General features: G+C 46.3%; 1 protein-coding gene across 4 annotated transcripts in view; it reads left to right on the top strand.

The window, feature by feature from the left end:
* The window catches only part of LOC141145542 (cytochrome P450 2C20-like), a 95615-nt gene that overhangs the window by 31444 nt on the left and 40934 nt on the right, over window positions 1–23237 (top strand). For all 4 annotated transcript variants that reach the window (XM_073632308.1, XM_073632310.1, XM_073632309.1 and 1 more), the window contains exons 2-3: window positions 14795–14978; window positions 19781–19943. In XM_073632308.1, the coding sequence (XP_073488409.1) occupies window positions 14795–14978; window positions 19781–19943 (347 nt within the window). The remainder of the gene's footprint in view (window positions 1–14794; window positions 14979–19780; window positions 19944–23237) is intronic.

Here is a 23237-nt window from a genome sequence, read left to right as displayed (position 1 = left end):
GCGGGAGCCTCCCCCCATGCCATAGGTGCGGAGCGGCCCGAGAAGAAGAAGATAGAAGACGCCGCGGAGGAGATGCTGGACGAGAATGCCAGAGGAAGAACCAGAAGAGCCAGAAGAACCAGAAGAAGAAGAAGATGAAGGAAGATAGAAGAAAGAAGAAGCATTTAAATAAAGGAATTGTCAAAAACTGTCTCTTGTCATTTTTAACATTTTTGACAGTTTTTTAGTGAAATGGTAGGTGTAAGTACCCCCTTACCATTTCACACAGGGGGGGGGCCGGGATCTGGGGGTCCCCTTGTTAAAGGGGGCTTCCAGATTCCGATAAGCCCCCCGCCCGCAGACCCCCACAACCACCGGCCAGGGTTGTGGGGATGAGGCCCTTGTCCTCATCAACATGGGGACAAGGTGTTTTGGGGGGCTACTCCAAAGCACCCTCCCAATGTTGAGGGCATGTGGCCTGGTACGGTGCAGGAGGGGGGGCGCACTCTCGTCCCCCCCTCTTTTCCTGCGGCCTGCCAGTTTGCGTGCTCGGATAAGGGTCTGGTATGGATTTTTGGGGGGACCCCACGCCGTTTTTTTTTTTTTAATTTTGGTTCAGGGTTTCCCTGTGTTGAATTCCTATGCCGTTTTTATCAATGAACTTCTATGTGTATTGTCGGCAATGCAATAGCCGCGGGTAGTTTTGAATGGAATTTTTCCTTCGAAATGTCATTTTGCTGTCAGATTGTTCTAAACACGGGAAACATGCGCCCCTTTACAGGCATACTATAGACACCCCCCAGATACGAAATTTAAAGGGATATTACACTTTTATTGTTTGACTTTAAGCATTATTAAAATCACTGCTCCTGAAAAAACAGCCGTTTTTAAAACTTTTTTTTGCATTGATCCATGTCCCCTGGGGCAGGACCCGGGTCCCCAAACACTTTTTATGACAATAACTTGCATATAAGCCTTTAAAATTAGCACTTTTGATTTCTCCCATAGACTTTTAAAGGGTGTTCTGCGGCATTCGAATTTGCCGCGAACACCCCAAATTGTTCGCTGTTCGGCGAACTTGCGAACAGCCAATGTTGCGAACTTGCGAACAGCCAACTCGAAGCTCATCCCTAGTTATGATATATCTTGCTTGTTATCACTTCCTGAGAAACATGCACCTGCAGCGGTGTTCTCGCTTACCTTCAATTACTGACATCATCTAATTAGTGGTTGTGACCTGCATTATGCTTTTATTTTTTTGCACTATTTTATATGTTGTATTTTCCTATGGGGGCTGTGCTGTGAAAAAAGCTAAGTGACGAAACGTGTCAGTTGTCACGTTTTAATGGTCATGTTATAATAAAATATTACAGAAGAATTTCCAGAGTTGCCGGCATTTCGTTTTTTATCCCTAAGTATCTCAGTTGGATGGAAGGAGGACATCCCAAGCCTGAGCACCTGGAGTAGGTGTGTTGGTCTTCTATTATCTCACCAGAGGCTTCACAGTTAGAGCGGTGCTTCTCTTGCATGCAGTGAATATTCATTGGCTGTTCTTACACACCTGGGTGGGCTCCAGAGCACATTCACCCTATTTTGAAGCATATGGCTTTAATTGGTGCTTCAAAAAAACACCCACCCCCGCATTGGAATCCATGTGCCCGGCGTCCTGAAAGGGGCACCGGATGCATGGATGGGGGGGCCCCTGTGCGCCCTTAATGGATGGGCTGCTCCTGACCGCATTGCTCGTAGTACATATATTCTCATACTTCTTTCCATTTATAGTTCCCTGGAATTCTCCTTTATTCACAAATTAAATCTATATGTCAGTGTGGATGCCGAGCCTGAGTGATAAGACCTGTGCAGCCAGCTGCAGGTTTGATGGACTGATATACAGGGCTGCTGTTAGAAATCACAGGGTCCCATACAGCCTACTTGACAGGGCTCCTCCCCCCGGCTGAAAGTGACTGAGGACATAGATTTATCAGTCCCTTTCTCTGCAGCCTCAGTTGCATAGAAGAATAAATAGAAGGCTTTCTACTCACTCACAAACTGAAGTATAGTAAACACAGTTCACTATGTTTCAGTGGTGAATGGGCACAGGAGCAGTTGGCACCAATCACTCACTATGTTCATTCAGAAAAGGGGCCAGTAAATGCCATATTTACCGACCCCCTTCCCCGCTCTCCAGCCTGAAACATTCCCCTGTGTGCCCATAGCAGCTGCCGATGGGAGAAGAGGGGATGGAAGCCGGGACTGCTGTGCAGAAAAGCGGCACAGGGGTCCAGACAGCAGATGGAAGGGGCACATGTGCTAGGACCAATCCCCCTGTAGCCGGAGGGAGTAAGAAGAGGAAAATCTGGTAGTGCTGCAGGGGCAGGCAGAAAAGGATTGGTGTTTGTAATAAGACAGTACAGCTGGCCCTCCTGCTCAGCAGGTGCCCAGACCCCCCTTTTTCAATTGATGGGGCCTGGGGCCCAGTACAGGAGGGCTGACTGGACTGGCTTATCAGCGACCCTGCTGATGGGAGCAAATGGATACATCAGTTGCAGGCAGCAAATAATAGAAACTGCTAACGCTAAGCAGGAAATGTCAAATCTTTACTAAACTCGCCTTATTCCCTCATTTTACCCTATTCTAAAGCTGTTGCCAGGTTTTTAAACATTTAAGTATCTACATATTCTTAAATCGCAAATGAGTTTTTTAAAAGAAACCTTCACCAACCTCTGCAGTTGCGAACATTGCCAGTAGTTACTCAGCCTCATCAGAGTCCTCCTTGCATCAAAATACCCATCAGAGTCCCCCTTACATCAGTGTCCCCATAGAAGCCCTTACTTAAATCAGTGTCCCAATAGGAGCCCTTACTTAAATCAGTGTCCCCATAGGAGCCCTTACTTAAATCCGTGTCCCCATCGGAGTCCGTCCTTAAATCAGTGTCCCCATCGGAGTCCGTCCTTAAATCAGTGTCCCCATCGGAGTCCGTCCTTAAATCAGTGTCCCCATCGGAGTCTGTCCTTAAATCAGTGTCCCTATCGGAGTCCGTCCTTAAATCAGTGTCCCTATCGGAGTCCATCCTTGAATCAGTGTCCCTATCGGAGTCCGTCCTTAAATCAGTGTCCCCATCGGAGTCCGTCCTTAAATCAGCGTCCCCATCGGAGTCTGTCCTTAAATCAGTGTCCCCATCAGAGAAGTACGTCCAGTTCCAAGTCAGAATAGACCCTTGCATCAGTGTCCTCATCAGTCCTTACCTAAGGGTCCCAATCAGATTATTCCCATTTTGAGTTCAGGTCCACTTTATGCAATCATGTCCCAATTACAATCCTCCCTTACATCAGTGTCCCCATCAGAGCCCTTACTTACTTCAGGGTCTCCGCCAGAGTCCCCACCTTACATTGGTGACCCCACTGCTGTTTTGGGGGTGGAGGAGAAGCGGAGACTCTGCATATCAACTGCACATACGTACATCTTCAATCTCTCCCTCTCTAGTGGCATCTTCCCCTCCCCTCTAAAACATGCGCAGATCACTCCCATTCTTAAAAAGCCTTCACTGGACCCTACCGACTTGAACAACTTAAGACCCATCTCATTGCTCCCATTCACCTCTAAACTTCTAGAACGCTTAATCTACAACCGTCTTAGCTCCTACCTCAATGAAAATAACCTTCTTGACCCCTTACAGTCTGGCTTTCGCTCGCAGCACTCCACGGAAACTGCCTTACTAAAACTCACTAACGATTTACTAACTGCTAAAACCAACAGCCAGTACTCCATACTCCTACTACTTGACCCCTCTGCAGCCTTTGATACTGTTGACCACCCGCTCCTTCTCAATAAACTACATTCCCTTGGCCTCCGAGATTCTGCTCTATCCTGGTTCTCTGCCTATTTATCACAGCGCTCCTTCAGTGTCACCTACAACTCTGTCTCCTCCTCTCCATTGCCCCTTTCTGTGGGGGTCTCCCAAGGCTCGGTTCTTGGACCCCTTCTCTTCTCTATCTACACCTCCTCCCTTGGTCACTTAATAACTGCCCATGGCTTCCAATACCACTTATACGCTGATGACACCCAAATCTATCTACTCCTCACCTCACTCCTTCAGTCTCCTCTCGCATTACTATCTTACTAGCTGACATATCAGCATGGATGTCGCACCACTTCCTTAAACTAAATCTCTCTAAAACTGAGCTATTAATATTCCCCCCCGCCCGTGCCCCCCTCCATGACTTTTCCATCAAAATCAACAATGCAACCATTAGTCCCTCCCCTCATGCCAGGGTACTAGGTGTAATCCTAGACTCTGACTTGTCATTTCAGCCTCAAATCCAATCATTGTCAAAAGTTTGTAGAATTCACCTCCGTAACATCTCTAAAATTCGCCCCTTTTTAACAAATGAAACTCCTCATTCACTCCCTTGTTATCTCTCGCCTTGACTATTGCAACTCCTTTCTCATTGGCTTACCTCTCCATAGGCTATCCCCTCTTCAGTCTATCATGAATGCTGCTGCCAGACTTATCCACCTTACCAACTGCTCAGTGTCTGCCAACCCTCTACTCCAATCCCTACACTGGCTCCCAATCACCCAGCGAATTAAATTCAAAATACTAACCACAACATACAAAGCCATACACAACTCTGCCTTGAGCTACATCACTAATCTTATCTCCAAATATCACCCAAATCAACCTCTCTGCTCTTCTCAAGACCCCCTGCTTTCAAGCTCTCACATCTCCTCCTCCTCCCATGCTCATCTCCAGGATTTCTCCAGAGCTTCTCCCATCCTCTGGAACTTGCTACCTCCATCTATCCGGCTATCCCCTACTCTTGCTACCTTCAGGCGATCCCTGAACTCATCTCTTCAGGAAAGCCTATCACGTCTCCAACTAATCTCCTACCACTTCCACCAGCTCATTCCCCACAGTTACAACCTTTTGTACCACCTGCCCCACCCTATTAGATTGTAAGCTCTTGTGAGCAGGGCCCTCTTAATCCTCTTGTATTTTATTGTATTATAACTGTATTGTCTCCCTTTTATATTGTAAAGCGCTGTGTAAACTGTTGGCGCTATATAAATTCTGTATAATAATAATAATATCAACTGTGGGCTGGGCAAAATCTTGTAGGGGACCACTTGTAGCCCGAGGGCCTTCATTTGAAGACCCCTGTTGTAGTTTAACAATAATAAGGTGACCTTTTCACTTCAGTGTGCAGCTGCTGTGATATTCCTACACTGTCAAAAATTAAATTCCCACTCATGAGTCCCTACTGCTGCCCCTTCCCAACAGCAACTCAGAAGCTCAGTTCCTCCTGCTCCCTCCTCCCAGCCAGTGGTGTATTTAGGTTTTGTGCTGCCCTAGGCCTGACTAAGCTCGCGCACCCCCTAATTTAACTATGACCCACCCCTTCCTGTCAAGGCCACACCCCTTCCTTTTTAAGATCCGCCCTGTCATCTTCATGGGAGGACAGAGGGACGCCGTGGGAGGAGGACAGTGAGGGATGCGGCATCTTTTCCTTTGGGGGTAAGGTGATATGTGCTGGGTGCTTTGGGAGGCTCTTGCACTGAAGTCGTGTCCCTCCTCTGTGGCTCCTCCTCCTCCTGGCTGTGTACACTAGAACATTGGAGCCGAGAAGGAGAAGGAAGGAGGAGCCGAGGAGTGTGTGTGGCTGACAATGGGGAGAGATGTGTCGGCTGCCACGGAAAGCCCATCGCCGCTTGTGGGACTCCGGGCGGCAAATGTCCTGGGTGCCCACGCTGGCGCATCCCTGTCTGGCCAGTTACCGAACCTCAGTGCCGGAACTTGTGGGCTCCGGGACAGTGGCGTCACTAGGGTTGGCCTAGAGGATATCAGGTTAGGCACTTCCTAATGGCTCAGTCCCTGAGAACAGTAATGGATAATGGCCAACAGGCTCTCTTACCAGACCCGATGAAACCGCAACAGTGATCCCTCTGGCTGGACGTTCGCTCACTCTGGGTTGCCCAGGCCGACTCTTGTCAGTAGTGTAGCATGTCTCTACCCTGGCAGTGGCTTCATCTTTCTCCTCCTCTGGTGGTGCGGGTACAGTGTGGCTCTCTGGTGGTGCGGGTACAGCGTGGCTCTCTGGTGGTGCGGGTACAGCGTGGCTCTCTGGTGGTGCAGGTACAGCGTTGCTCTCTGGTGGTGCGGGTACAGCATTGCTCTCTGGTGGTGCGGGTACAGCATGGCTCTCTGGTGTGGGTACAGCGTGGCTCTGGTAGTGCGGGTACAGCGTGGCTCTCTGGTGGTGCGGGTACAGCATGGCTCTCTGGTGGTGTGGGTACAGCATGGCTCTGGTAGTGCGGGTACAGTGTAGCTCTCTGGTGGTGCGGGTGCAGCGTGGCTCTGGTGGTGAGGGTACAGCGTGGCTCTGGTGGTGAGGGTACAGCGTGGCTCTGGTGGTGAGGGTACAGCGTTGCTCTCTGGTGGTGCGGGTACAGCGTGGCTCTCTGGTGGTGCGGGTACAGCATGGCTTTCTGGTGGTGCGGGTACAGCGTGGCTCTGGTAGTATGGGTACAGCGTGGCTCTCTGGTGGTGCGGGTACAGCTTGGCTCTCTGGTGGTGCGGGTACAGCGTGGCTCTCTGGTGGTGCGGGTACAGCGTGGCTCTGGTGGTGCGGGTACAGCATGGCTCTGGTGGTGCGGGTACAGCGTGGCTCTGGTGGTGCGGGTACAGCGTGGCTCTGGTGGTGCGGCTACAGCCTTGCTCTGGTGGTGCAGGTACAGGGGTCCAGTGTGGCTCCCTATCTGGCTTCCCCCAGCACAGTATTCTTTTTCTCCTCCTGTAACACCCCCCAGCAGAGTGTGTGCATGCTGGGGGCTGTAGCATGATGTCTGTGGACACAAAGGGGCCGCCACAATTCAGGGACTACTTTTCCCATGATGCCCCCAGAGTCTTCTGATTGGCCCTCTGCTGTGGGCAATCATGGGGAGGGAAACAGCGGTCAGGAAGCTGGGCGGCGGCACGGCAAAACCAATTAGAGACGCTCTCTCTCTCTTCTCCCTTCGGCTGACAGAAAGCGGAGGGGGGCGAGCGGGGGAGATACACAGACAACCCGCATCTCTCCTCTCCCTGTCACAGCGCTGCTGCTCCATTTACCAGAGAGCTCGGCAGCAGCAGAGAACTCCCCCGCTCACCCCCCCTCCCCTTTCTGTCAGTCGAAGGGAGAAGAGAGAGAGAGTGGCACTAATTGGTTTTGCCATGCCGCCGCCCAGCTTCCTGACCGCTGTTTCCCTCCCCATGATTGGCCACAGCAGAGGACCAATCGGAGAGAGAGAATCACGGCTTTACGGGGGCAGCTTGACGGCTCCTGCTTACACTGCTTTCTGGCCCCATCTGCAGCCGCGACACCACTGCACTGCTAAGCTTTACTCTGCTGATGTGCCCTGCTGTGCGGGAGGAGGGCGCAGATGCCGTTTTGGTGGGGGGGGGCTTTTTTGCTGCCCCCCCGCAAAGTGCCGCCCTAGGCCTGGGCCTTGTTGGTCTAGGCCAAAACACAGCACTGACCAAGCAGCTCAGTTGCTCCTGCTCCCCCCTCCCAAAAGCATTTCTGTGAGTCAGCTCCCCCTGTAACTTACTCTCAGAACTGATCTGATTCAGCTGGCCCTGCCAGGACAAACTCCTAGACATGTGCGGTTCATTTCGTTGTGAATTGAAATTCGGACGAATTTTTGTTTTTCGGACATTTGGATTTATCTGAATTTCCGAATTGCAATAGTACCGAATATAAACGAATCCGAAAAAAACGAAAAAAAATTTGGATGAACTTCGAATTCAAATAGTTTTCAAATTTCCAAAGAGAATAAAATATATTCTATTCTATTTTTTTTTATAACAGAAAATTAAAAGAATAGAGTAAAACACAACAAAATAGAATAGAAAAAAAAAACAGAATAGACTAGAATATAGTAGTAACAAATAGAATAGAATATAACCATCTTCTAAAATTCGAATTTCAAGTAGAATAAATTTTGAATTTGAATACATATGAAAAGAATAAAATATAGACTATATTAGAATAGAAAAGAAAAGAATAAAAATAAAATATAACCATTTCCCAAAAATGCACATAGAATCAATTTGAATTTTGAATGGAAAAGATTAGAATATTTGATTTGATATGACAATACTCAATTATCTTGATACTGTTGAATACTTGCAATAAGTTGTCTGCTATTCTAATTGTATAAAAATGGAGACTTAGAAACATTTACCATATCGACATTTTTGTTGTAAAAAAATGCTAATAAAATTCTTGCGAAAGAAAGAATAGAAAACAGAGTAGTATAGAAAAAAAAAATAAAATAGAATATAACCATCTTCCAAAATTTGAATTTCAAATAGAATACATTTGAATATAATAGAATATACAATAAAATTGAATAGAATAAACAAAAAGAAAACAATTTAAAAAACAGCATAGAAAGAATATAACCATTTCCCAAAGTTCAAATAGAATCAATTTGAATTTGAAAAGGATAGAAAAAAAAATTATTAGAATACGAAAATGGTTATAGTCATTCTATTGTGGTGTTTTTTTTCTATACTATTATTCTATTCTGTTCTTCTCTACTCTTTCTATTCAAATTTGAAATTGATTCTATTTAAATTTTGGAAAATGGTTATAACTGTATTCTTTACTATGCTATTCGAATTTCAGAAGATGGCTATGATCTTTCTAATTAATGCTATTCTTTTTTCTATTCTATTCTATTTTCAATCCTATTTTGTTCTGTTCTACTCTTTATTCTCTTTGGAAATTGGAAAACAACTTTTCGAATTCGAAAACTTTTCAAATCAATTTGAATATGAATAAACAAAACTAATTCCGAAAACAAATTTAACTGTATATACGTAAGCAACGAAACAAAACATTTTTTTTCATTCTGCAGTCTGCACATGTCTAGACCCTCCCTCAGTTCCCCCCTCCCTGCAGTGATTTAGCAGCCTAGCTTCACTTTGAAGGATTGACTTGGCAACCAGTTCACCCTACTCCCCCCCCCCCCCACAAATGAATTATTAGCCCAGCTCCCTCTTCCACTAACTTATCTACTTAGTTTTCCCCCACAGCATAGCACACCCTACTTTTCTGCCAGCGTGTAATCCATAGTTAGGCTACTTTCACACTGAGGCGTTGGGGGTGTCGGTGGTATAACACTTTGGCGGTGCTGCCCATTGATTTCAATGGTCAGGGGCGCTGTAGGAGCGGTGTATACACCGCTCCAACAGCGCCTTAAAGATCCGGCTTGCAGGACTTTTTTTGGCGTCCTGCCAGCGCACCGCTCCAGTGTGAAAGCACTCAGGCTTTCACACTGTAGTGAGAGGAGAGGGTCTTTACAGTCGCTATGCAGGTGCTATTTTTAGCACTATAGCGCCTATAAAGTGCCTCAGTGTGAAAGCAGCCTTAAGGTTCCCCCAGTGATTTGGCAGCTAAGCTCAGTGACTCAGGAGCTCAGTTCTGTCCACTTCTCCCTCCCAGTGTCAGAAACCATGAAATCAGACCAAGACAGAAGTACAGTTAAATCACACTTGTTTAATTATAAAAGTAAAAAGAACAAACGTACTCAAAACATAGCCAAGGTTCAGTAACCTGAGCGGATAGTCAGCCAAGCCATAAGTCAGGGATCAATGTAGTGGAACAGCAAGCAGGATCTGGACTCAGAAGGGATGTCAGCAAAGCAAGTCTTGAACAGGATCGCAGGAGACAGATTCTGTGATGTTGACCAAGGCGAAGGCAGAGCTCCTCTGGACTGGACGGTTTAAGTAGGCAGGACTGATGAGCAGGATATGATCAACAGCTGAGTAACTGTGGAGAGAGATGGGAGCTGCCAATTAGCCAACAGCTGAGCAGCCAGCTCAGAGGGAAGGGCTGAGCCCTGACAGTACCCCCTCCTTAATGACCCCTCCCCCTCGGAGGACCAGCAGGCTTGAGGTGAAAATGTCTATGGAAATCACGGAGGAGGACAGGGGCATGTACGTCCGAGGATGAGACCCAAGAGCGTTCCCCTGGACTGTACCCTTTCCAATGCGCCAGGTACTTATGCGCCCATGAACGGGAGTCAACAATAGTCTGTACTTCAAACTCGTCATGGTTCTCAACCTGTACAGGGTGAGGACGTGGCACGAGGTGGTAAAGCAGTTGAAGAAGGTTTTAATAAGGAGACATAAATTACATTCAAAATACGCATATTAGAAGGAAGGTCTAATGCGTAAGCCACTGGGTTAATCCTGCGAAGAATAGGGAAAGGCCCAATAAACCAAGGTGCCAACTTCAGTGAGGGAACACTTAGTCAGAGGTTGCGAGATGACAGCCAGACCCTGTCCCCAGCCTGGTAGAAAGGTGCAGGCAGGTGTCTGCAGTCAGCATGGAGTCTGTACCTATCATTAGCATGTTGCAAAGCCTCCTGGACTTGTGCCCAAGTGGAACGAAGACCACGGAGATGATCCTCTAACACAGGAATACTCTACAGAACAAACGAGTCAGGCATCAAGGAAGGTTGGAAACCATAATTCGCCATAAATGGGGACAATCGGGAAGCAGAATTCAAGGCACTGTTGTGATCAAACTCTGCCTACAGTAATAGGTTTGACCAGTTGTTATGATGGTCAGAAATATAGCAACGTAGAAATTGCTCCAAGGACTGATTGGCTCGTTCTGCGGCCCCATTAGACTGGGGGTGATACGCAGAGGAGAAAGAAAGCTGAATTCCCATCTGTGCACAAAAGGCTCGCCAGAACGGGATACAAACTGACTACCCCTGTGCGAGACAATCACCTTGGGTAGCCCATATAAGCGAAAGATCTCCCGAGCAAACACTATACATATAGTTTTGTGATTTAAATAACATTTCTGGAGGGTATAATGGGGTCAGTATGTACGGGAGAGGAGTGCGGAGGGTGTGATGGGGCAGTATGTATGGGAAGGGAGTGCGGAGGGTGTGATGGGGGCAGTATAGTGGGGATGGAAAGTAATCAGACCCCCCTAACCTTGTTATATTGCAGCCATTTGCTAAAATCATTTAAGTTCATTTTTTTCCTCATTAATGTACACACAGCACCCCATATTGACAGAAAAACACAGAATTGTTGACATTTTTGCAGATTTATTAAAAAAACTGAAATATTACATGGTCCTAAGTATTCAGACCCTTTGCTGTGACACTCATATATTTAACTCAGGTGCTGTCCATTTCTTCTGATCATCCTTGAGATGGTTCTACACCTTCATTTGAGTCCAGCTGTGTTTGATTATACTGATTGGACTTGGTGAGGAAAGCCACACACCTGTCTATATAAGACCTTACAGCTCACAGTGCATGTCAGAGCAAATGAGAATCATGAGGTCAAAGGAGCTGCCTGAAGAGCTCAGTGACAGAATTGTGGCAAGACACAGATCTGGCCAAGGTTACAAAAAATTTCTGCTGCACTTAAGGTTCCTAACAGCACAGTGGCCTCCATAATCCTTAAATGGAAGACGCTTGGGACGATCAGAACTGTCCGGCCAAAACTGAGCTATCGGGGGGGAAGAGCCTTGGTGAGAGTGGTAAAGAAGAACCCAAAGATCACTAGGGCTGCAACTAACGATTATTTTCATAATCGATTAGTTGGCCGATTATTGTTTCGATTAATCGATTAATCGGTTAATAACCTTAGAAAAAAGCGTTGTGTATAATTTAGTTAATATGTAAAGTTTAAAAAAAAAGGCAATTTATTCTTAAATATCTCTATGCAGTGGTAAATATAAATAACCAACTATATGGTTGGGGAGCAAAATATCTAATCCACTCTGAGAATAACAGACAGAAGAGAGATACTGTATATACTATTAGAGGAGATATACTGACTATATTGATCCGTGTGGCCAGCATAAGGCTCGGTACACACCTATGCAGTTTGCGTTTGATCTGTTTCTGCGGTGCTTTTTGCTGTGCGTTTTGATTTTTGCGCACGTGATTTTGCTGTGATTTGCGTTTTTGCAATTTTTTTTGGCCAATTTGTGGCCAATTTGTTGTTGGGCAGATTAAAAAACACAAATTGCTGCAAAAACACATTACATGCTTTTCTGCAGCTTCTCCATTGAAGTATATTGAACCAAAAAAGCACAGTTTTGCGTTAAAAGTCCTTGACCCTTTCCAAATACGCAGCGGCTGAAAAAGCATAGATGTGAACTTGTCCCGTAGGAAACCATGTAAATGAACTGTAGTGCGTTTATGCAAAAAGCACCAAAAAACACATAGATATGAACCAGGTCTAAGACGTTTAGTAAAATAATAGGGTTAAAAAAACTAAAATTAGTGCTTTATAGTACAAAAAAAGCAGATAATCACTGCTGTACGGGATTCATTTTTTTTATTGTAGAACTGTGAAAGTAATATTTATAGTAGCAATTATTTGCTCTTTTTGTACTATAAAGGACTCATTTTAGTTTTTTTTTTAACCCCATTATGTTACTGGCCGATTAATCGATTATGAAAATAGTAATCGATTAATTTCATAATCGATTAGTTGACGATTAATCGATTAGTTGTTTCAGCCCTAAAGATCACTGTGGCTGAGCTCCAGAGTTGCAACTGGGAGATGGGAGAAAATTGTAGAAAGTCAACCATCACTGCAGCCCTCCACCAGTCGGGGCTTTATGGCAGAGTGGCCCGACGGAAGCCTCTCCTCAGTGCAAGACACATGAAAGCCCACATGGAGTTTGCTAAAAAAAAAAACACCTGAAGGACTCCAAGATGGTGAGAAATAAGATTCTTTGGTCTGATGTGACCAAGATGATGGGGGCAGTATGTACGGGAGAGGTGTGCGGAGGGTGTGATGGGGGCAGTATGTACAGAAGAGGAGTGCGGAGGTGATGGATGGTGAGGGCAGTATTTACAGGAGAGGAGTGCAGAGGGGATGATGGGGGCAGTATGTATGGGAGAGGCATGCGGAGGTGATGATGGGGGCAGTATGTACGGGAGAGGAGTGCGGAGGGGATGATGGGGGCAGTATGTACGGGAGAGGAGTGCGGAGGGTGTAATGGGGCAGTATGTACAGGAGAGGAGTGCGGAGGGGATGATGGGGGCAGTATGTACAGGAGAGGAGTGCAGAGGGGATGATGGGGGCAGTATGTACGGGAGAGGAGTGCAGAGGGGATGATGTAGGCATCATCGTTCCAGTGCATAAAACATCCACTAAAACGTTCATCCATTTTAACGGAACATCCAGTCTTTCGGAAAGGCTTAGGTACAGACAAATAGTCCCAAACAGCTTCACTGTACCAAAGTTCCCGGTTGAGTTCAATCACTTGCATTATGTCCTGGGGCACATAGGGGAACTCCAAACCATACTCTGCAGCCACACGCTTGTTTAACATTCTCTGCAAACGTGCAAGTTTGGGCAAAGATCTGTCCTTCCCTATACCAGGAGGCACACAGGAATCCAATGACTTGCTCACCATAGACCCAGCCGGTGTCTGTAGTGAACTAGCAACTTTCGATAAAGTCTCAGTAACAGTACTGTGTGGCTCCACACAGGGTGATGTCTTCCCAGAACACAGGGCTGTCCATTCAGGGAAAGTCATAGCAGAGGCGACATCTTCACCTTGTGACCATAACAGCTCTTGTGACATAGTCTTTAAATAGGAAAGATCCGACATGGATTCTATTTCCGAATCTCCCAACTCTTCCGCTGGCAGATACTTATTTACAGTCCCAGATACATTCCCCGTCAGTGGCTTACCCGTTCCCGATGTGGACTTTGGTAGCTCCGGTTCAGGTAACCTCTGAGGTAGGCCTCGACCACGGCCGTGGGAAGCCTTCACATATCCCACCTTCCTCTGAACAGGTACAACAGGAATAGGTGTAGTGGACGCAGAAATCAAAGTAATGTCCCCTGATGAGACGGCAACAGCAGTGTCTCTCTCCGGAACATTGTCAGCAACAACAGGCAAAGTGGTGGCCTGCCGTTCTCTCTCTGTAGCAGTAGCAGCTTCTACTGTGGTGATACCTGTTGCCCAATCCATCCCATAAGCACGTGGTAGGTTGCTCCACCACAAACAAGTACTCTCCACATTGCGGACATCGGCCAAACGGAGGAAGATGCACGGCCAGTCCTTCACATCGATGGCAGATCATGCCCCTTCCCTCAATATCTCCTGACGTATACAGAACAAACCTCCCCTGCAGCTTCAAACGAACTCCAGCATCCGTAAGCAGGGTACCGGTCAGCACAGTATTCAACATGGTTTTTGAAGGGAACCCAGACGTCCACACAGAATGAGAGCCGCGCCGCTCAGCCGTCATTTGATGGCCGGCGGGAAGCGGTTAAATAGTCACTGTATTCGTTTTCAATAGGAGTTCTGTCATTTCTCAGGTTGCCATAAAAAAATGTGCTCCGCCTGTAAATTTTCCATGTTTTGTCAGTAAAAAACGTGGTTGTCAACCCTGGGGGGGGGTCCGAGGAGCTTCAGATTCCAAACACACACACCAACACAGTGCGTGTATTTATTGAGAAGCAATGACACTGCTGCTGTGATTGTCTCCACAGCGGAAAGTATGCTGATGGAGCTCCCCCTGCCCGAATGGTCTGTCCGGGTTTCAGGCAGTTTGAAACCCGAGCAGATAATTCAGAACCCGGACTGTCCAGGTGAATCCTGTACAGATGGCAACCCTGGGCCCTGAAGGAATAATGTGACACAAAGAATTATTACATTTAACTGACCCTCAATCACAGTTGGACAATGTGAACAGATGAATGTGGGCTGGAAGGTGAGAAGAATATTATTCCCTCTCATAGTTCATGTCCGTATCTGTCTATCTCTTTCAGGAAGATGGAATTCTCCGCAATCCTCGCTGCGTTGGTCACCTTCCTCATCACTTTCCACCTAGTCCTCTCATGGTGGAGACAGCACAGACGGTACAGGTCACTGCCTCCCGGACCCACCCCGCTGCCTTTCTTGGGCACCCCGAAGTATATAAATCAGCTTACGGCTGATGCAAACTACGCCTTGGTAAGTGACCTCTGTAGATTGTTGGGCAGAGCATGCTGGGCAATAAATGTCAACTGTCTTGGGGGGAATGTCAAGTGGGAATGTGCTGTCCTGTTCAGACATTTATAGTTGACCCATTTCCTGTTCTTTCTTGCAGTTGGTGACATTTTCCCCTAGTTATAAAAGAGAGCAGGCAGTTTAAGTGGTCTGGTGGTGTGGAGTAGAGACTAGAAGGAGAAAACCAGACGTGTGAGGGGTTGTCCACTTTTACTACTTCAGCCACGGAAAGGTTATACCCCCTTCATGACCAGGTCAATTTTTGCGATATGGCACTGCATTACTTTGACAATTGCGTGGTTGTGCAACGTTGTATCAAAATAAAATTGATGTCCTTTTTTCCCCACAAATGGAGCTTTCTTTTTGTGGTATTTGGTCACCTCTGCTTTTTTTTTTGTTTTTTTTTGCGCTATAAACAAAAACAAAAATATATATTTTTTTTACTTTCTGCTATACAACCTACCCAGTACAAAAATAAAAAAAAATCGAATTTCTTCATCAATTTAGGCCAATATGTATTCTACTACATATCTTTGGTGAACATAATCCCAATAATACCCCTTTCACACTGAGGGCGTTTTGCAGGCACTATAGTGTTAAAAATAGCGCCTGCAAAACGCCCTAAAACAGCTGCTCCATGAACTCCAGTGTGAAAGCCTGAGGGCTTTCACACTGGAGCGGTGCGCTGGCAGGGCTCAGAAAAGTCCTGCCAGCAGCTTCTTTGGAGCGGTGAAGGAGCGGTGAACTCACTGCTCCTCCACCGCTGCTCCCTATTGAAATCAATGGGGCAGCGCTGCAATACCGCCAGCAAAGCGCCGCTCTGGCAGCATTTTGCGGGCGGATTTAACCCCTTTTCGGCTGCTAGCGGGGGGGGGTTAAAACCGTGCAATAGCGGCCAAATAGCACCGCTTTACTGCTGACACCCTAGGCGGCGCAGCGTGAAAGGGGTCTTAGTGTATATTGATTGGTTTGCGCAAAAGTTATAGTGTCCACAAACTATAGGATTAATTTAGGGACTTTTTATTTATTTTTTACTAGTAATGCCGGCGATTAGCGATTTTTAGCGGAACTGCGACATTGCGGCGGATAAATCTGACACTAAGTGACACTTTTTGGAGACCAGTGACACTAATGCAGTGATCAGTGCTAAAGAAAAATGCACTGTCACTGTATAAATGTAACTGGCAGGGAAGGGGTTAAAATCAGGGGCAAACAAAGGGTTAACTGTGTCCCTAGGGGGTGCTTGCTAACTGTGTGGAGGATGGTCTGCCTGGGGAAACGCAGAGATCCGTATTCCTGCTTAGCATCTCCATGTTTTCCCCTGAAAGAACGGTGAGCTGCCTTGTTTACATAGGCAGATCGCCGTTTTGCTTCTCTGGGGATCAATTGCGGGTGCGTGCTGATTGGCCAGCGGGGAAGCCAATCAGCGGGTCTGGCGAAACGCAATGTTTGCCAGACCCGCTGATTGTCTCCCCCGCTGGCAAATCAGTGCACGCGGCCCACAGAGGCTACTGCATGGCGCAACGTACAGGTACAACGCTTTGCACAGCCGGGATGCCTTGCAGTAAAGGTGCGGAAGGCAGTCCGGAAGCGGTTAATTAGACTGAGGATAAAAAACTTCCTTGTAGATTTCATAGAAATATGGCATCTTTGCCCATTCTCCCCCTGGAGGTCTTCAAGAGTTCTCAGATGGAATTGGAAACGGAGAAGGCAATGGCCTAAGAGAGAACACAATACTATTTTTAGATATTCCTTATAATATCGAAGATCCCCTTTTGAGTTCAGGTCCACTTTAAGCTTCTGTATTGATCTGCTCATGGCTGTACTTGGGTCACAGGTTGCACATGTCTAGAATATGTAAAACATTTTGAGTTGCTGGAATTCATCATTACTATCTATAGACAGTGCAAAACTCCCACTTTGTAGCCTGGACACCTGACTGACCCTCATTAACCAACTATAAAAGGAAGTCAGTACTTCCACTTGTGACGGGAGTCACTTTGGGTGTAGGGCCTGTGGAACGCAGAATCCCTTGAGGAGGTTGAGAAACCCTTGTTTCATTGTTTCAGCTTTCCACGCAGCTCCTATGTCTAAGTCACCCTGCGTCTCTAATAGGGGTACAGGGTGACCGAGAACCCCAGTCTGATCTGGACCCACTGTACAACCACACTGGAATGTTATGTGTGTGTGTTTTATATATATATATATATATATATATATATATATATATATATATATATATAGGTTTATTTACTAAAGGCAAATCCACCTTGCACTGAAAGTGCACTTGGAAGTAAAGTCGCTGTAGATCCGAGGGGGACATGCAAGGAAAATAAAAAAACGCATTTTAGCTTGCACATGATTGGATGATAAAAACAGCAGAGCTTCCACTCATTTCAGATCTACCCCTTAGATTTAGAGCGACTACACTCCCAAGTGCACTTGCAGTGCAAAGTGGATTTACCTTTCATAAATAACCCCCATTGTCTCATACTTTGGTGTGCTCTGTATTGGGTCGTTTGGGGTGTGGCTGTATTCGATTGTTCTATTCTGTCTGTCTGCCTTGGATATTATGGGCTGTGTATGTAGATTAGCTGTGAGAGGGGAGGGGGCGAATTCCTCCAACAGCTCTCCTTTCAGATTGGACAGTCTACTGAGGAGAAGTTTAAATATCTCTATGTACCTTTGTTTCAATAAACAGTTCCATGTTGCAGTTTTGTAACTGGGCTAGTCTCGCCTGGTTCTTACAATATAAGGGCTGTAATATCTGATATCTGAAGTTCCAGACTGGAGGAAGCAGTGTGCTGACGGAAGCACTCAAGCGGAGTATGGGTCACCTTCTGTTACACCACTCAATGTACATGGGGATAGCCATATTTACTCATATACCTCTACAAGCTCTACTTCCTGTGTAGAGCTACAAAGTGATTTTGTTTTACTGTTCCTCTCATTCAGTGCCTATCTCTCAGTACAGCGTATGTATCCCAGAGTTTGAGAAATAGGGGAGGTAAAGCCCAGCTGAAGTCACAGAACTAGATATGCACATTGTAGTAATGATCACCATTTTCACAGACCTGGTCAGACATGCCCCATCTCTAGATTAGCACTTCTCTATATGAGGGCAGTTGTGACGAAGGGTGTGTCCATTACTCAGCTCTGCCAGCACGAAGGGTGTGGCCATTACTCAGCTCTGCCAGCTCACAACACTGGAATTTAAGAGCAGTATATTTTAAGAGTATGGGAATTGGAAAAAAAAAAAACAATTATACCTTGGTGCATGCAGCATTGGTCTCTAAGACAAAGAGCTGAGTGATCAAAGACTGGTAATCACTCAGTTCTTGGTCTTCAGTGAGTGGTGACTGTCAGTCACCGGTTCTTTGATCTGCCCCTCCAGCACTCACTGGAGCGCCAGGTTGTGCAGGGGGGTGGGACGGCTGTCTCACTCTCTCACTGGGAGGCTGAGCCAGATGCCGGTCCAGGCATCTCTATGTATCCCAACATATTAAAGTCAGCAACGATCCAGAGCCTGGACCAAATGAGAGACGTCAGCGGACAGCAGCCTTTAGCCCACTGTCGGCTGAAAATGGCTCACAGGAGTGCAGAATGAAGTGCACTCCTGTGACCCACAGGAAAAGTAGGGGCAAAAGAGCTTTGGCCCTACTTCTCCTTTTAATGTTTTTCCATTTACCAATCGGTAAAGATCATATGGTGCTTCAGGAATTTAAAGAGAAAATAGTTGTGAGAGATGGGCTTTAAAGCAGTAGTAAACCGCAAAAAAAAAACCCTGCTAGACAATATGAATTGCATACTAGCACACTATGAAATGCTTACCTTAGAATGAAGCCCTCCAGCAGTGCACTGTCACCTGTCAGGGCTTCCATCGTCACCCAGTCTTCCTTCCGGGTTGGCGTACTCCACCCATCTGACTGGCTGGGCCACAATGGCGTCACAACCACGCATGCATGCAGGAGTCACAGCCACAGCACAGAGCTCTGAAGGGACGGCAGGACTATGGGTGATTCTTGCAATTTCAAAATGTAGTGACAATGAGCAAAAAAAATCAGATCTTTATGAAGATGTGAGACTACTGGGAACATTGTGATGAATATGTTTTCTGGCATTTATAAAATGATGTTCAAAGTTATTTATAGCTCACCTATGTGATGATATTTGTATTTTGACATAAAATTCTGAACTTTACAAATTCTTTACATCATACTGATATGACACCTTACAAGCAGAGTTGATCCTGAATTTTAGGTGGTGATAGATTTGGAGCACATTTCACAGTCAAATCCAAACTCAACTTTCATTGTTAATTTCACCTGTACACATTCCCAAAAGGCTTCTGGTAGCTACTTCTATTGTTGCCTGAGCCACCTTCGCTTGACTGCCAGTGCCACCAGGTCCCGCCAATTTGTTTTAGTATCCCTCTTAGAGTTTTTAAAGGAAGTAACTCATTTAGCCCTTTGGTCCCATCATTAGGCAGGGCTTCCAGGAGCTTCCCAAAACATACATACTGTACATGGAAAATGTGAACTTCAATGGTTCTTGAGTTTTTTTCTAAGGCTCTTGGCAGAACTATAACTGATTGAATTTCTCATAAATGTGCTTATCTCTACTTACAAGATCCAAAATTTTAGGTTGCCTAAGGAAACCATGAAGATCTTTTTGTCCCTCAGGTTTTTCAGGTTCCTTCACTCACAACAGCAGAAAAATTCCTGTCAGTGAACTTTAACTTTCCACTTTTCTCTTACCTTTGACAGCTCAGCCAAAAATATGGCTCAATGTTCACTATCTGGAAGTTAACGGAGCCGGTGGTGGTCCTCTGCGGTTATGAGGTGGTAAAAGATGCCCTGCTGGACCACGCTGAGGAGTTTAGTGCTCGCCCATTTATCCCCACACTACACATCCCCAGCGAAGGATATGGTAAGATTGTCAGAACAGTTGAGTAACCAATATCAGCAATGATCTTTTTATCTATCTAGGGGGAGAACTTTCCATTGAATACAAATGTAAGGAGAATTCTTCTGAGTGACCATCACACTAATGTGCTGTGAATTTTCGATATAGAAATTAATAGTAGCTGTTCCCTGAGCCTGGAAATTTAGTTCAAGAGTTCCCCCCATGCTAAAAAGGTTAGGAAAGGCTGGATTATAGGATTTTGAACAGCTCAAGGTCAGCTTGAAACAAGTCACTTCTAAAAAAGAACTGTCCAGTCATTTGTGCTGATTACCTATGGAAGTACTATTCATAAAACATAATCATTTTTTTTTTTTTGCAAATCTGTTTATTGAGTTTTAAAACATTTAACAGAAAAACAACATACACTGGTCATGACGAGTGTTAACTTTGGTACGTACAGAAGTATGATATAAGGCAAACAGTTACATGAAACACGGCAGGAAACTTAAGGCATCACGGTGGTCGCAGCACGCAGGCTCCATGGGTAGGAGGACAGCATGGAGCTAAAACGTGCATCTCAGAAATATATGTTACATTCACAATTGCAGATTCCTATTCATTAGCAGAAGATAATAGGTTAAGTGGGGTGTGAGTCTGAGGCTGTGGAGGAATCCACCAGCCATTTGGACCAAACCTTGTCATATTTTTGCGGGCAACCCCTATTAACATAACAATCTTTGTAAAGAGGCAGGCTGTTGTTGACCAATTGTTTCCAAAGGGAGATAGGAGGAGGAGTAGGCTTACGCCAGCTGAGGGCTATGGCTTTGCGGGGTGTAAAAGAGAAGTTGCCCGACCAGGGGTTATTTGTTCTATCAGACCCAATATACATATTGCTATGGAGGGTTGGAACAATATGGTGGTGACCTGTGTTATGACCTTTAATATCTCCTTCCAATATTCAACAATGGCTGGGCAGGTCCAAAAAATATAAGTAAAGTCACCAGGTATTGTTCCACAATGCCAGCATCCTGGGGGGGAGGCGGGGTTCATTTTGTGTACTCTGTGTGGGGTAAAATATGCGCGATGGACCATCTTGATCTGTATTAGCCGATCTCTCAGGGAGACCAGGGATTCTGAAAGGGAAGTCCCATATGTCATCCCAATCCTCATTGTCAAAGTCGGGAATGTTGTGTAGCCATTTGTTTCTGAGTTTTTCCAGAGTAGGGAGGGAGGTCATTATCAAATGAGAGTAAAGTCGCGAGGTGGGCTTATTTGCACAAATCCGGACCTGAGGAGGTCCTCTAATGTGGACTGGACGATCTGGAGGGGAGGACTGGAGAATTGGTGACTGAAGGCATGGAAGAGTTGTAGATATCTAAAAAAAATAGCTCTGCGGGATGTTGAAATCAGAGATCAACTTGGGGAGTGGGGCCAGAGATTGATTGGAGATTACTTGGTTCACTGTTTTAATGTTGAATTTAGTCCAAGCGTGGGGTTCAGGTAATTTGTAAATATGCTCCAGGGTGGGGTTCAACCACAAGGGGGCAGCTGGAGGAAATGCATTTTTAGTGTATCTTTCAATTTTAAGTCCCGCCCACCCATGCACGCAGTGTGGTGCGCATAGAGGGGGTCAGCCTGTATGGGGCCTTTGGGCCACGGAAAAGAAAAATTTCAGTGCTTGCAACAATTTCACCACTGCCGCCTCAACCAAGGTGGGGGGGTTTGTCGTATCGGGTGTGATCCACCAAGCTGCTGTAACTAGCTGGGTGGCCAGGAAATGATTATATAGGTCAGGGCACGCCAATCCTCCCTGGGAGGACAGGCGTGTAAGTTTTGACCATCCGTATCTGGGGGACTGGGTTTCCCAGATAAAGGAGGTGGAGAGGCTATTTAGCCGGGTGTAAAAGGATTTGGGAATCCATTGAGGAGACTGGCAAAGTAGGTAGGTACATTTGGGTAGGATTTTCATTTTTATCATATTTATCCGACCTAGCAATGATAAGGGTAGTGACTCCCATGCCTTCAGTCTCAGCCGTGTCTCTTGAACCACTGGGGATAGATTCAGGGGCAAGAAATCTGAAGCCTGCCTTGAGACTACAACCCTAAGGTGCTTGAAGCTCTCAACCCATTGTAGGGGTATATCGGAGGGGGTGGTGGTACGAGCTGCAGGGTCTATAGGGAACAAAAGAGACTTTGACCAGTTAACCTTTAGGCCTGTGACAGTGGAGAATGAGTTCAGAATCTGCAGTGCCCCTTTGAGCGAAGAATCTGCATCGTTGAGGAAAAGGAGGTCGTCCGCATACAGGGCGACCCTCTCCTCCAACCAGCAAAGGTCCTTGATGTGCAGGGAGGTGCGCAGGGCCTCCGCCAGCAGTTCCACCATGATGGCGAAAAGGGCCTGAAAGAGAGGGCAGCCCTGTCGCGTGCCTCTGGAAGGGCTGTGACAGACCCCCCCAACTTGATAGCTGACGTGGGGTGCTTGTAGAGTATCTGTAACCACATAATAAATAACAAAGGAACCCCATTCTATGGAGGACCTCCCACAGAAAAGGCCATTCCACAGTGTCAAAGGCCTTTTCCATGTCTAAGGAGGCCACCACCCGGGAACCCTCATTGAGGTGTTGTGCATGTATCTTGGTAAATAAGGATCGTAGGTTGACATCAGTGGCTCTGTTAGCCATAAAACCAGTTTGGTCAGTCTTTATCACAGATGGCAGTAGGAGTTGTAGTCTCATAGTGAGCAATTTGGTAAGAATTTTTAAGTCTGTGTTAAGTAGGGCGATAGGCCTATATGAAGCGCAGGATGGGGGGTCCTTAGGGCTTTGTGGATTAGTATTATATGTGCATGACTCATGGAGGTGGGAAGGGCGCCCTCCATCAGACAGTGAGAATAGAGCTGGGCCAGTTAGGGGGCAAGCAGGTCCCTGTGGGTTTTGTAGAACTTTATAGTGAGACCATCTGGGCCTGGGGATTTTGTGGCGGGAAAGGATTCGATGGCCTTCAAAACCTCCTCCGGGGTAATGGGTCTCACCAAATTTTCTCTCTCGGCATCCGAAAGCCAGCCAAGTGCCAGGGGGTCCAGCCAGGGCACCAGGTTCTGTGGCATGAAACTTGAGGGCAACACGGAGGTGTAAAGGGAGTCATAGTATTGCCAAAATACGTCTAATATGTCAGGGAGAAAAGAGACCAATTCACCGAAGGATACACTATGCTGGGTATCACCGTCAGGGGCAGGTCATGTTGTGCTAACATTGTCAAGAGGCGACTGTTTCTGTCCCCCTGTTCAAAAAATCTTTGCTTGTTATGGTAGAGATCTAG

Source organism: Aquarana catesbeiana, linkage group LG05, assembly GCF_042186555.1.
Source record: "Aquarana catesbeiana isolate 2022-GZ linkage group LG05, ASM4218655v1, whole genome shotgun sequence".
Lineage (NCBI taxonomy): Eukaryota > Metazoa > Chordata > Amphibia > Anura > Ranidae > Aquarana > Aquarana catesbeiana.
Note: the sequence above shows the minus strand (reverse complement) of the source record. Positions and strands in the feature narration are given on the sequence as shown.